The sequence below is a fragment of the Oryx dammah genome, unplaced genomic scaffold (assembly GCF_014754425.2).
Source record: "Oryx dammah isolate SB20612 unplaced genomic scaffold, SCBI_Odam_1.1 HiC_scaffold_18, whole genome shotgun sequence".
In the NCBI taxonomy this organism is placed as follows: Eukaryota; Metazoa; Chordata; class Mammalia; order Artiodactyla; family Bovidae; genus Oryx; species Oryx dammah.
This window is the reverse complement of record NW_024070202.1, coordinates 13772118-13787895: the sequence shown is the minus strand read 5'-3', so window position 1 is coordinate 13787895 and position 15778 is coordinate 13772118. Positions and strand designations below refer to the sequence as shown.

The window sequence follows — 15778 nt, the reverse complement described above, 5'->3', positions numbered from 1 at the left end:
AGCCCAGAACACCCTTGCGGGGGGTGGGGGGACACTAACATGGTCTGGAGCCTCACCACAGTCCATCTCTGGCTGCTGTTTCCTTTCCTGCAGTGAGATCCTTCACCCCCACACCTGTGAGGGAGAGGGGTGCCTCTCTGAGACCTCTCTTTCCTTTGAGACCACCCGGTAGAATTTCAACCTGCTTCTGCCTAAATTAAAATACTGTAGGATAAAGGAAAAGCACAATCTGAGATTTCAGAGAACGGATGCCCCAACCAGGGGGACTGGAGCCCAAGCCTTTAGGAGACACAGCTCCTAACAGAGATGCTAATCTGGTCTCAGATGAAAGTAGAACATGGGTCAGCCTCATGGTCTTTATTCTCGCTCCAGGGTCTACAGAGTGAGCTCAGCATGGCAAAGGGCCAGCTCATCTCTACGGAATTCAATGCAGCCACATGAGCTACGGTGGGCTTCTTTACTAGTGGTAAAGAACCTGCTTCCCAATGCAGGAGACACAGGTTCGATTCCTGGGCTGGGAAGATGCCCTGGAGGAGGGAATGGCAACCCACTCCAATATTCTTGCCTGGAGAATCCCACGGACAGAGGAGCCTGGAGGGATACAGGCCATGGGGTTGCAAAGAATTGGACATGACTGCACACACACATGACCTATAGAAGAGACCAGTGGGTACTCTTATGAAGCCTGTGCCTGAGGCAATCCATGTGAGTAACTGAGCCATGAAAACTGCGGCATCTGCACCTATCTGTATATGGGGATCCTACTGCAGCCACGTGTCACAACACAACAGTCAGTTCAGTCGCTCAGTTGTGTCCGACTCTTTGCGACCCCATGAATCGCAGCACGCCAGGCCTCCCTGTCCATCACCAAATCCCGGAGTTCACTCAGACTCACGTCCATCGAGTCAGTGATGCCATCCAGCCATCTCATCCTCGGTCGTCCCCTTTTCCTCCTGCCCCCAATCCCTCCCAGCATCAGAGTCTTTTCCAATGAGTCAACTCTTCGCATGAGGTGGCCAAAGTACTGGAGTTTCCGCTTTAGCATCTTTCCTTCCAAAGAACTCCCAGGGCTGATCTCCTTCAGAATGGACTGGTGGATCTCCTTGCAGTCCAAGGGACTCTCAGGAGTCTTCTCCAACACCAGGGTTCAAAAGCATCAATTCTTCGGTGCTCAGCCCTCTTCACAGTCCAACTCTCACATCCATACATGACCACAGGAAAAACCAAAGCCTTGACTAGACGGACCTTTGTTGGCAAAGTAATGTCTCTGCTTTTCAATATGCTGTCTAGGTTGGTCATAACACAATAGTACCAGTTACCAAACACTGAGATGACTTTGTACTTGTTAGAAAAATGCTTTTCCCCACATCCTCCCAATGCTCCCTTGCTACCAGACCCCTGCACCCTCCCTCTTGCACCCTTCAGTCATGACCTCTCCCATTCAGCACCTAAAGGTGAGATGCCTAACACAAAGGGGGCCCTAATCCATGCTCTCTGGACAGTACTGTACAGATTGTTACATACTTAGAATTTCAGTCCTGCATAGTAAATAATTGACATTCACAGGTTACTTTGGTGCCTAACAGTGAATGCTTTATACATACTGCCTCCTGCCTGTCTCGTGCATGCTCAGTTGCTCAGTTGTGTCCGACTCTTTGCAACCCTATGGACTGCAGCCTGCCAGGCTCCTCTGTCCATGGGATTCTTCAGGCAACAGTACTAGAGTGAGTTGCCATGCCCTCTTCCAGGGGATCTTCCCAACTCAGGAATCGAACCCATATCTCTGGCATCTCCTGCATTGTAGGTAGTTTCTTTACCCACTGAGCCACCTGGGAAGCCCCAACTGTCTCCTAGGACTCAGTAAATATCTCGTCATTTAGTCATGAAACAAGTTTAAATGACTGGGAAGGTAGAACTTTGTAACTGCTCAGGTTTCCTCTTCACTTGGCTCTTGTATATCAAAAGCACACGTGGGGATGTAATGAGAGGAGATGGCCATGGTGATGGGAATTAGGGCATGGGGGGGACTGGGGTCAACTGAAGAGTTCTTGTGGGGAGGGGATGGCCTCTTCTCAGCTCTAGCCTATTGTTGCTGTGAGGATCTGGCCATAGTGGGTACCCTGTAAATGTATGAAAAAAGGAATGAGTGAATGGATGAATATGTAAGGTGAGATTTCTTTGTAAAATACTCAAGTAAGGAAAATAAGAACACCAAAGTTTAAGCGTCCTTCAATGAGTTGGACTATCATACTGTAATAAACAACCAAATTTAAAGAGAATGATTTTGTCTCTTCAAAGCACGTTCACCTATTACTCTGGGATTATGTTCTCCTCAAAGTCATATGTTGGAGTCCTAAAACTCAGAGTGATGTTATCTGGAGATGGGTGCTTTGGGAGGTAATTAGGTTTAAATGAGGTCATAAAGGGGAGGCCCTCGTCATGGTATTAAAATATGAGAAAAGCTCACTCACACTCTCGCTACATGAGGACGGACCTAAAAGGCAGTCTAACCTGTAAGTCAGGGAGAGTCCTCACCAGAAACCACAACAGCTGGCACCTTGATCTTGAACTTACCCGCTCCAGAACTGTGAGAAAATTGTTTTCTGCTTTTTAAGCCACCCAGTCTATGATACATTATTATGACAGCCTGAACACAGTGTGTGTGTGCTCGGTCATGTTCAACTCTTTGCGACCACGTAGACTGTAGCCCGCCAGGCTCCTCTGTCCATGGGATTCTCCAGACAAGAATACTGGAGTGGACTGCCATTTCCTTCTCCATATTATCTCTTTTATCCTCACAATAATCCTAAGAGGTAAACAGATGTCCATTGGCATTCAAGCCAGGCCCCTGATAACACTCATTTCCATTAGACCAAGCTCTTGGGAGCTCAGTGAACGGCCAGGGGGCAAGGTGCAGATGACAAGCAGAGTTACAGGCTGGAAGCCTCACTCATGCTGTCTCCTTGAGCTCACTGCACAGCACCAATGATTTCTGGGCAATTCCTTGATGAAGCACAACTACAGAAAGCCCAGTTCAGGCCGTTTTAGCACAGTGCATAGCAAGAAGAGAGAAGGGCATTTAGGGGACTGAATAAAATCTTCAACACTGAATTCTCTGCCTCCAACCTAAGTGCAGATCAATGGGGCAGAGCAAACGTTAATAAATCTTAGGTAGCTTTGTAATAACACTGAATGTCAGCTTGATCACTTGCAACACGACATGGCAAGACGAAACAATTTAAGAATAAGTTGTTCAAAGATGGACTCTCTTTTACAGCATCCCTTGCATGTAATAATAGCTCGCTTGGCCACTTGTCAGGTATACAGCCCCTTCAATGCTATTTTCAGATGAAGAATCGCCCCTGATACTATCTCTTTGTTATAATCCTGCTGGTAACTAATAATCTCCCTAAATGTATCCTAATGATCAGTGTTGCTTCTTCTTATGTTAAGTTTTAGTGAAGATTCTAGAAAGCAGGCAGATAAAGAATGAAAGCTGGCAAGGCAGTTTCTCTGCTGCCAGCTTCCTGGGTTGAAACAGAAAAAGAAAAGTTCCTGCTGTTTGATTTAATAAGAATCAGTGTCTAGCTCAAGCCTCTCTCGTCGGACCAGTCATACTCAATTGGCATAAAAGAAGAGTTTCCAAGTGTCTGCATTTCATTTCAGCAAGTACATGTAAATTCCCGTGTGAAAGTGAAGTGAAAGTCATTCAGCCACGTCTGACTCTTTGCGACTCCATGCAGTCCATGGAATTCTCCAGGCCAGAATACTGCAGTGAGTAGCCTTTCCCTTCTCCAGGGGATCTTCCTGACCCACGAATCGAACCGGGGTCTCCTGCATTGCAGGCAGATTCTAACCAACTGAGCTATCACCGTGTGATAGCAATGCTGTGTTGCTGCTGTTCTTGTCTGATCCTTATAACCTGAATCTTTTGTGTGAACGTTTAATTCTATCTTTGTGTCACCTGAATTCCTTAATTACCCATAATTATGTACCTCGAAATGCATCTCACAATCTATACAACCAACGATGCTGGTTTGGTCTTTGGGGTCTCTCCATCCTATATTGCCTTTGAAAACTGGGTCTTACATTCGTCAGCACGTCCTTATCCATGGAGTTCATTCGCCAGTCACTAAGCACCTAATATGTGCCCTCACTTTGTCAGCTCAGGAATTCATATTGAATATATAACCTAGTTGTCAAATAAACTTTTTTTTCAAATTTATTGGGATGTAGTTGTTTTCTCTTCATTCATCCCTCCTCTTTTCTGACCTCTACAGAGTAACAAGGCTTCCCTGGTGGTTCAGTGGTAAATCTGCTTGCTAATGCAGGAGATGCAGGTTTCAGCCCTGGGTCAGAAAGATCCCCTGGAGGAGGAAATGGCAACCCACTCCAGTGTTCTTGCCTGGGCAATCGCATGGACAGAGGAGCCTGGAAAGCTACAGTCCAGGGGGTCACAAAGAGTCAGACATGACTTAGCAACTAAAGAACAACAACTGAGCAACAACTACTTTCCACATTGAAAAGCTTAGAAAATGACTTAAAAAAAAAAAAGCAGTCAGGCCATAAGGAAGTTACCCTCTCTTAATTAAAAAAGAATCTGTAAGTCAAATTCTAACACTTTTCTGGTCATAAAATACCTTGGGAAATTCTTTTAAATTAATGTATATCTTTGTATCTATAGCTGTTTTGTTATTTAGATTACATGCCACAGTCTGGGGAGAAGGCAATGGCACCCCACTCCAGTACTCTTGCCTGGAAAATACCATGGACGGAGGAGCCTGGTGGGCTGCAGTCCATGGGGTCACTAAGAGTCGGGCACAACTGAGCGACTTCCCTTTCACTTTTCACTTTCCTGCATTGGAGAAGGAAATGGCACCCCACTCCAGTGTTCTTGCCTGGAGAATCCCAGGGACGGGGGAGCCTGGTGGGCTGCCATCTATGGGGTCGCACAGAGTCAGACACGACTGAAGCGAGTTAGCAGCAGCAGCCACAGTCTGGGCTAGGGAAGGGATGAAAGTTGATGGGAGAAGAAATCAAGTTTATTGCAATAAACCTCACAGCTCCACCAGAGTTGGAGGAAGTCTTCTTTCTATGGTGTGACGACAATGCCTCACCAACTGCCCTGTGGTCACTCGGCAGTGTGGTCAGCCGGGAACAGAGCTGCCTGTCCACTGTGTCCACTCCCCCAGCAGCAGCCCGCAATCCCATCACTCCTCCCAGGGAGGTCTGTGGCCTGGGAGAACCTCATGCAGAACCAGACGCTGAATGGCTAAAGCTGTCACTGCAATCTCACCTGTAATCTTTATAGAACCTTAATGAGAAGAGAAGATGCGGAAAAAGTCAGCTGAGGATTTTAAACACGGGTACAAATGAGGTTAGTTGGTATGAACCCCACTTCACATTCTGCTTCCCCCCCTCCACCCCCCAACTCAGGAGCGATTTGGGTCCATGTCAATTTCAGGCAGGAGCGATTTGGGTCCACGTCAATTTCAGGTCATTGTCAGATAAGAAGAAGAGAATGCCAAGGACAAAGAAACCAAATCGGGAAAAAAAAAAATCAAAGTGAAAATAAAGACCTCTGACAAAGCCAAGCCTCTAAATATAGCTTTTCCATTTTCCTCAATGCAGCTAATTCTAAGATATGTATTTCTGATTCTACTCATTCTGTTTTAAAAGAGAAAGACCACACCAGGGTAAGCAATGCAGGGTGGGCAGATGCATGATCTAATGACAGCGTGGGGGAGCCACTACAGACGACGGCAGGAGCGCTGCCAGACGGTGTGGCGGGGACCAGCGACCGACTTCTACGCAGAGTCCACTGATGTTTTCCAAGTACAGATGGCTCTTACTGAAATGAAAATAGAAAACGCAGAACCAGAGCCCATACTAAAAATTCAGTTTAGTAAAGACAGAATACTGCCCACGAAAGTAGAGGGTATTTGGCCTTGCTATTTTCAGAGAGAAAGGAGCCTTCCTCCTGCAATCTTTTTACCATTAGGATAAAAGCCTGTCAGTCTTCGCAAAGGAACACTGAACCGCTGTCTATATCTTGTGCATTTGTTTCCTAGTGCCCCAGATGATGTTTTTCTGAATCATAGGATTTGTTTGCAACTATATACACTTGCCCAAAACACGGAGAATCGGCAGAGATCAGCAAGAAATGGCCAGCTAATGCAATTAGTCCAAACTGATAAAAGTACAATCATAAGGCACTCACAGCTCCTCCCTTTCTTATTAAGCAAACTAATTTTGAAATTATTAGAACACCACAGGAGAATGTGGAAACAAGTTCAACCTACCCAGTTTCAGTGAGAGAGTGTCTGGAGAGCACCAGCTGCAATAAATAAGCTCTACTAATGATTAGAAGGGGCGTAACAAAGACAGTGAGAGGTCAGTGAGTGGAGGGTTTGGTTTCTCTCATGTCTCATCCCTGGGTTGGGAAGATCCCATGGAGAAGGGAATGGCTACCCACTCCAATATTCTAGCCTGGAGAATTATGGACAGAGGAGCCCGATGGGCTACATTCCCTGGGGTTGCAAAGCATCAGATACAACTGAGCGGCGAACACTTCTACACATCACTAGTTTTAGTCCTGCGGCCACTCCAGATTCCCCCTGAACTACCATGGCTACTTCACGGCAACTAAACTGTCCTGTTCCTTCTTCCCTCCACCTCACCTCCACCCACCAAGTCATGTGCACCCTCCCTGGCTGTCCAAGTTAACCCTGCGTTGGTCTCCCAAGAGCTCAGCCACGCTCAGGATCACAGCACTTCGGCAACCACTGTTACTTACTTGGTGGTGATTCGAACTTCATCGAGATCAACTGTGGGAAGGCGGGTCACTATCCCAACAGAGATGGTACTCTCCAGGGTATGCTGTGTCACTTTCAACACGGGTGAATCCCCTCCTGGAAAAACTCTTGCTCTTCTGACCACCTCAGAAGCAGCCCCCAGCAATGAGTGAGCCAGAGGGAATAAGTGTGTGTGTGGTGGGGGGGGTGGGGGTGGTGGGGGCGTGGTAAGAAGGGGCAGGGAGTTGGGTACGAAATTTCTCAAATAGGGAGCAAAAGCAAGAAACTCCCCCCGCCAGCTTCTGGTCGCCACATGAAGTGAAGATAGTAGTAGGAAGTTGGGGGAATACAGAGATATCTTAGTATCTTTTGGTAGGATATGAAGAGCACTTCTGACTTGAAAAAAAATCAAGAGCGTATCTTCTAGAATACATACATTGGAGCATTTAAAAAGCAAGTAAAAATAAGGTTAAAGGCATTCTGGTGAAGCTTTTCATAAATGATCCCAAAGATAGCAGGAGACAAAAAGAAAGGATGTTCTTCTCAGTCAATGCAGTATTAACCATTGAGTCAGAAAACACAATTTGCAAATTTGAAAATTCCAGTTAATTCCCAAACCTTCTGGAATTTGTGTCTTCACTCAACTTATTAGTTCCTACTGACCTGTTACTATGCAATGTTGTGAATGTTAAGCACATTCTCAAATTGTGATTGTCACAGGCAACCCACTGTTAGTTAATATAATAATAAACAATTTTTTGATGATAAACATTTTGTACACTGACCAAAACAATATAGTGTGTCACTTCTTAAAGTTAAAAAAATTCAGTATATGATTTATACACTATTCAAAATACTTCAAATGGCGCTTTTTTTTAATGTGCTTCTGTTTATCCCATAATCCTTTTAGTATTTGCTCAGTAATTCAGCAAAACTCTTTAAACTGAATAAAATTAGGATTTTGTGCTTCTATGTTTACAGAAAGAGCATATCAGACTGACAAATTTGATAATCTTAAAAAGAAAGAAAGAAAAAACTGTTCTCATTTCAAAGGTTCAAAAAATAAAGGTTATTTACTATGCAGACCGGGACTTCTTGTTGTTTTTATGATAGCAAATTAGAAAAACATGGTCAGAGTTAGAGGTTACTCAATCAGGTTGAAGCCAGGACCTTTATTCCAGCAGTCCTTGTTCCTCAAACTATATCTGATAATGTTCTAAAGTCTAAACATATTTTAGTTCAAAACGATACTCAGCTCTTAGATATAAAATGGCACGAAGCTTTCCAATATCAACAAGTTTAGCCAGTCTCTTCAACTGATGTATTTGTTTTCAGAGTAATCTGCCACTCAGGACCTCTGAATTGTAATATCTGAGGAGCTGAAACGCTGAGCCAGAATGTTTGCATTTTCCTGGGCATAATCATAGGAGAGGGGCATTAATACAGGGGTTGGAATACTGGCCACTACCAAGGTCTATTATTTCAGCAGAGCCATGGCAACAGGGCAATTGTTACATACTTTCAGCCTGTGTTGTGTAATGGAGGAGTGGACCGATGTGTCAGCAGACACAAGCAGTAAAACATCTCAAACTAGTTGCAAACCAGAAACAGTATCTATATTTCTCAACAATTCAAAAAAAGAGGGTGATAAACCTTCCCCTAAGCTGGCTACCAAAGTATTATTATCTGTGAAGTAAGATGGTGCCCGTCAACTTAAAACTGGCGAAATCGCATTGAACTGCAATTCAGAGCGAGGAGGGCGCTTGAAATGCTATTGCTCTGCGGACGTCCACGTGGGTGGGCGAACATATGTTCCTGCTAAGCAGAGGAAGTGGTACACCCGGATTTCTTCCGAAGTGCGAGGCCTTTATAAACTCGTCCTCATGGGGCTGTTTTAAATAGAAAGAAAATGACACACAGTCCCCAACCAGGCTTCCTAACTGTTTGGAGAGGGTGGCCACTTTCCCCAAACGTTAGGTTACTGTGGGGGAATTTTCCAAAATTGTCAACAATTCCGTTTTTAAGCTCTGTGCTGCTTCTCCACATGAAACAGATGCAAGGCCGCACGAGCTATATTTGGCCTCACGGGAGATGTCAGTTATTTTTGCAGTGCTGACTCCTACCTGACAGTGGAAGACGTACTCTGGTGTGGTTTTCTTAAACTTCATGTTCCAAACCAAGGCTACTCCATCTGGTTCATGGGGAGCATCTTCGTTGTTGTTGTAGGAAGCGACCATCAGCTCAGGGTACTAAATGGAAGAAGTCACAGGATGGGTTATGCCAAGATGACAACACAAGGGAAGATTCTTATTGCAACAGACGCATGCTATATTACACTCTTGAAATGGTACTTGCTTTTTAAGCTGTGGCAGACTTAATACCACGGCTTCCCTGGTAGCTCAGCTGATAAAAAAATCTGCCTGCAATGCAGGAGACCCTGGTTTGATTCTAAGGTCAGGAAGATCCCCTGGAGAAGGGATAGGTTACCCACTCCACTATACTAGGGCTTCCCTGGGAGCTCAGATGGTAAAGAATCTGCCTGCAATGCGGGAGACCTGGGTTCGATCCCTGGGTTGGGAAGATCCCCTGGAGGAGGGCATGGCAACCTACTCCAGTATTCTTGACCTGGAGAATCCCATGGACAGAGGAGCCTGATCTACAGTTGATGGGATCATAAAGAGTTGGACACGACTGAGCAATTATAAGCACAGCACAGCACATACTTAGTCCCAGCTTCGTGTCTCAGCCCACTGCAATCTGGTTTCTACCCGCAACATTCCACATGTGCTTGTCTTAGTCACCAGTAACCATCAAACTACACACACTGCTGAACCTCTGCGGTATCTGACGTTCAGCGGCTTCCTCCTCCCTCCTATGCTGGCTTCCATCACACCTTTCTCTCCCACTCTTCTGAACCACTGTTTTTAGCCTCTACAGTTCCTTCTACTACCTATGGGGGACTGGGGCTGTTTTCTGTCCTCTTTTTGGTGTCTGTTTACACATTCTTCCCTGATGATCTCATCAATAGCTTTAATTAGCGTTCATATACTGACAATGTTCAAACGTTTATCTCTGGGCTTGATTTCTAAGATGCATATTTTACAGCTACTGGAGATTTCTCAAGGCTGTACATAGACACATCAGATACAATGCACAGGAAAGTGAGCTTGTTGCCTTCTACCAAAAGCTGTTTCAACATTCCTCCCATTAGGACTTTGTACTGACTGTCTGGGCCAGACACTCCAAGTTCATTTTTACTCCTCCCTCTTTCTACATGCTGCTTCAGAACTTCCTCAAGACCTTTCAAATGTATGCTTCTTTCTATCCTTAAGGTCAGAGCCTCCTAAATGAATTTCTTGTCTGGATGAAGACAACAGTATTTTAAATGACTTTCTGCTTCTAGGCTTGCCAGGCCCCGCGCTCACCTACTCCACTCTCCATCCTTTGTCAGTATGACTTTACAAAACATGTATTTGGCTAAGTCATTTCTATGCTTAGAAAAGCTTAATGGCTCATCATTACTTTCAAGATAAAATCTAGGTCATTTAGGATCCTTCATGATCTGTTCTTGGAGGAGGAAATGGCAACCCACTCCAGTATTCTTGCCTGGAAAAATCCCATGGACAGAGGAGCCTGGAGGGCTACAGTCCACGGGGTTGTAAGGAGTTGGACATGACTGAGCAACCGAGCTCACACGATTTCTACTTTCTCTGCCTAATCTCTTACCACCTACCTTCTTTGCTCCCAACCCCTACCTATGACCCAGCCTCATGGGCTAGTTCTGAGGTTCATAGGTACAGCCTCTGTACCATGAGTTGACACTCACTCTCACCGAAAAGCCTCTCCTGTGTTGGTTACATTATTAACTGATTTGTTAAGACTCCATGTAGGCATCAAGTCCTCCAGACCTAATCCTACCTAATCATTCACTACCCCTCATTGCCTCTCATCAGCCCCCTTAGCATTACGTATGTCCCCCTATTCAGGCACGTGTCAAATTGTATTATGGCTTTTCCTGGTCTATGTCCACGACTAGATTGTAAGCTTTTTGAGTGTAGGGACTCGGTTTTATTGACCTCTGAATCAAGGCCTAGTAAGTCCTAGCATGATAAACTTGTGCCAAAATCTACTGAATTACAAATACTCTTTTTTATGTTAGTGACTCTGCTCAGCAGCAAGATCCTATCTTTAATCCTTTGTTGTTAAATAATGCCAACAATTAAAAGCTCAAGTAAAAGAAACTCAAGTAGTAAAATAACTAAGAGGACTCTACAGCAAGTAGAAATAGCTACTCACCATACATGAACTCTGTGTTGAGCGTTAGAAATAAACAGGCTGAATCTCATGGCAGGTATTTATGAGTTAGAGTACATTTTATGAAAATGTCATTCCTACCTGGGATTTCCATAAGGCAGCCCCATTAAATATGCTATCAGGATTATCAGGATTATAGCAGATCATACCACTCTTTGCTCACGGGTAGTTTAGTTTTTTTCCTTCTTATTCACTATACTGTATATATTTAACATAAGTTTGTCAGTAAAAATTTGAACATCAGCTTTTTTTTTCCTATCAAAAATAATTAAGCCTGAGTCTTCTATGTGTTTTATTCATTCTTTGAACTCCCCCAGCTTAAGAAAGCTGCAGAGAGTTACAACTTACCAGTTGGTACAGAGGAAGTCTAAGCCTGCAATGAGACATGTGTATGCGGCCGCCAGGGGAAGTAATCATTCTTTATTAGAAAACACTCCTCAGCGGATGAATCAAAGGCCTATTAAGAAAGGCCTTTGATTCAAAGCCCATTCAAAGAAACTAACATCCAGATAAACACAGAAGTCTCCAGACTGTCCATCTGAAGTTTAACCATGTCACATGGGAAAAGGCAACTCTATAAACATCAACACCACTACCACAATAGCCAATGAGCAGCCAGATGTGTCTGGAATAATATCCCACAGCTTCACATCTGGGTCTCATCGCTGGTTCCCACTTTAAAAAAAAAATCTTAAATTATTAGGCTTAAAACCCCTTTAGAAAACAGGGAGAGTTTTTTTTCAAATACCAGTGAAATGCTGTTGGTGTAATTTCTATAACTGGGATCAAAAGGCCTAAAGATACTGATTAACTCTTAAATCATGAAAGTGTTTATGATTTCAAAGTCTCCTCTAGTATGTCTGTTTAAACATGACTAATCATATTTTCTTATTTTCCAACAAAGAAGTAGTCATTCTCTGCATGATTATTGAAATATTAAAATTATTATTTTAAAGAGAATATCAACTACTGGGAAGTTTGTGATTATTCACAGGGCTGAATTATCTAATAATTAACCTAGGGGAATTTTGCTCAGAAATTGCCCGATCTGCTCTCAAGCTGTTTGTTCTTATAAAAAAATAAAACCTGACATTTACTAACAAGGAAGGAACCAACATGCTTTAAATGTCATTATGCATCCAACACGGGGCTGGGTGACACGTTCACTCACTTGATTCTTGCAGTTGTCTAAAGTAAGCAACGGGTTTTCCCATTTCTACAGACAAAGCAGCCCAGGTAAGAAACTGGGTAAGGAATTTGTTCCAAGTTAAGTTGCTAATACATGACAAAGCGAGATCCTGCTTGAAGTCTATTTGTTTCAAGACCATGTGTCTTACACTGTGGCATGCCTCAAGTGGCCCCCAAGCGTATGTAAGGCACTAAAGTATATTAGTCACTCAGTCATATCCAACTCTTTGCAACCTCGTGGACTGTAACCCACCAGGCTCCTCTGTCCATGGGATTCTCCAGGCAAGGATACTGGAGTGGGTTGCCATTTCCTCCTCCAGGGGATCTTCCCAATCCAGGGATTGAACCCGGTCTCCTGCATTGCAGGCGGATTCTTCCACCAGGGAAGCCTATGTAAGGCACTCAGTTCAATAAGCCAAATGTGGGACAAGACAGAAAGCACATTGGCAGATTTCAGGGGGTAGAGCATGGGGAGGGGGAATAGGGACTTAGTGTTTAATGGAGACAGAATTTCAGTTTAGGAAGGTGAAAAATTCAGGAGGTGGATGATGGTGAGAGCTGTACAACAATGTGAATGTCTTTAGCGCCACTGAACTGTAAGTTAAATACGGTTAAAACAGTATGTTTTATATTATGTGACTTTTACCACAATAAGAAAACATGAAACAAAACTCAGGACAAGAATATCAACAGTAACATGCTTTGCTTTATAGGCACTCACCATCTAGTAGGAGGAGTGAGCCATGTGTATGGAAAACTACAACACAAAGAGAGAAGCAGGACACGCTACAATGGAGATAGGAAAGGAGTTCTGTCAAAGCACAGAGGGTAAAAGAGCCACTTCAGTTGGAATGTGGTATGCCAGGGAGAGATATCGAAAAGGACTTCTGAGAAGAAATGAGATTGACTGGGCCCTGTCACATGGGAAAGTGACTAGGAGAGCAGAGATAGAAGAGTATAGACAAGGGTACAAATATTGATGCAGGAGATTTCTCTTGGCTATTGGCCTGGTTCACAATAATTCTCCCAATCCTTGGAAACTACCTCAATACACAGATGTCAAACTTCCCAGGGATAATTCATTCATCCCAGCTCGGGCAATCATATTCTCTACCTTGGTCACTGTAAATTTTGAAATGAGACACAGACTCCCTGGGTTGCAAATGAGCCAAGTAATGACAGCATTCTATTGGTGAAGCCTCTCAAGCTGCCCGGATTTATACTCCTGAGTCCCAGTACTTTGTCTTTTCCGTGGATTCCCTGAGTACCCTAGTGACTAGAATAAATTTCTCTCTTTGCTGAAGGTAGCCAGGGGTAAATTTTTCTTAACTAATGCAATGGAGAACACATTCAGAAAACAGTTAGGTTATAGCACCTGGCTGGGAGGCAAGTTAGGCGAAGAGATGAAAAAAGATTAAAGGGCTGGAGATGCTTCAAGACATTCTCACAGAAGTCACTGAATACAGGCTAATGATTTTAGACTTTATGCTGGGAGTCATCCTCTGCAATTGCTAATATTTCTAATTAGACCACTACTTTCACTACTATGCCACCTTTATTGAGCACTTTTACTCTACTAGACACTTTATTAAAGTCTAAGCTTTTAAAGTACATTAATTCATTTAATACTCACAATAAGCACGGGAGTGAGGTTTGATGACTATTTTGGGAATGAGAAAACTTAAGCCAAGAGAAGTCAGGTGACTTGCTCAAGGTGACATTGAGAGCAAATAGGTAATCATTACCAATAGTAACCTGGAAAAAGTACTTAATGATTCAACAGCGTAGAGAATTGAGGCAGGAAGACCAGATAGGAAGCTATTTCCTGATACAAGCAAGAAGAAGACATGACATACAGTAGGTATTGATTCCACATGTAAGTAGATTTGAATTGGTGACAGTGGGGGTCTTTTGGCTACCATAAATTTGACTGGGTTTGGCAATTAAATGAGCTATCAAAGATTACTTGAAGGGGGGCGTGGTTGAAGGGGAAGTGGGGGAGGAATAGACGGAAGTTGGTGCTAGCAGATGTAAGCTATTATGTATAGAACGGATAAACAATAAAGTCCTACTGTATAGCACAGGGAGCTGTGTTCAATATCCTGTGATAAACCACAATGAAAAATAATAGAAAAAAGAACACACACATATATGTATAACTTTGCTGTACATCAGGAAGTAACACAACATTGTAAATCAACTATACTTCAATAAAAAAGATGACTTGTATTTGTATCCTGAATGACTCCAAGGTTAGAGGACGCAAATCACATGTGAGAGGAATATACAGGGTGGGAGAAAGATCATGAATCTGGTTTTGTATACAACTGCCAAATCTGTCATGTTGAATGCGGACAGTATTATTGACTCCCTCTGTTAAACAATATTTGATGAACAGCAAAGTTGACATAATTCCCCAAGTGCCCAAATGTCCTTCAGGAGATAATGACTGGCGGCTATTTTGCAGATATTGCAAAGGTAAAGTGTTCTTGTTTAGGAAGAAGACCAAGGAGACCTTTGATCCAGGAGCTCAAAGCGAAGCTATGAGGAATCTTATGGTTTCTTCCTCCCCCTACCCTTGCCATTCTGTTGCACTCATAAGTACACACGTCTCTACTGGACCCAAAGACTATGCCTCTGTCCTTTTCCTCTTTCTGAACATCACGGGATTCCATATAGATTTACTCAGAAAGTCTCTTCATCCCATAAGTATGTAAACTTGGTCCTTTGAACTCCACTAAATTGTTAGGATGTAGGAACTAGGGGTTCTTCGGTGTTGTGTTCAACAAATTCCTTTATTATTCTTTTTAAAAATTTATTTTTAATTGGAGGATAATTGCTTTACAATGTTGTGTTGGTTTCCACCGTACAAGAACATGAATCAGTCATATGTATACATTTAGCCCTTCCTTCTAGACCCTCCCTTCCAACCCCAACCCACCCCTTTATCCTCGCAGATCCTGGAGCTGAGCTCCCTGTCTTATACAGCAGCTTCCTGCTAGCTACCTATTGCATACATCAGAGTGTATATATGTCAATGCTACTCTGGAACTAAGGATTCTCATTCCTTTTTCTTATGCTTCATAAAAAATACAGTCTTCAGAATTGCAACCCCCTTCCCCACGCTGCAGATGACAGATTACACAAAAATGGGGGAAACCGATGTCGAGTCTCTATGGTAGAACTTCTGCCCTTTCCAGTTTCACTTTCAGCAACAAGAACAATACACAAGATCCTGTGTGGAGACGCGTCTCCCTGTGGGCAACAGGTAGATGACCACCCCATGCCGAGGCCAGGTGGGGACCAGCCCTACCGGCGAGGGTCCCGCCACCTCCTCCAGCTCCAGGAGCATTATCAGCAGACCCAGGGACTCAGTAAAAGCTGCCCTTGAGCAATGTGTTAGATAAGGTTCCGGTGTAATCTCCAGACTGTGAACAAGTGAACGAGCCGCACTGTTTCCTCCACCTTGGATCTGATTTCTG

At 43.7% G+C, this 15778-nt stretch overlaps 1 protein-coding gene across 3 annotated transcripts in view; it reads right to left on the bottom strand.

Annotated features, from left to right (window-relative positions):
• Positions 1-15778, bottom strand: part of DYNC1I1 (dynein cytoplasmic 1 intermediate chain 1) — a 402011-nt gene that overhangs the window by 122026 nt on the left and 264207 nt on the right. For all 3 annotated transcript variants that reach the window (XM_040260479.1, XM_040260481.1, XM_040260482.1), the window contains one exon: positions 8918-9043. In XM_040260479.1, coding sequence (XP_040116413.1) covers positions 8918-9043 — 126 coding nt within the window. The remainder of the gene's footprint in view (positions 1-8917; positions 9044-15778) is intronic.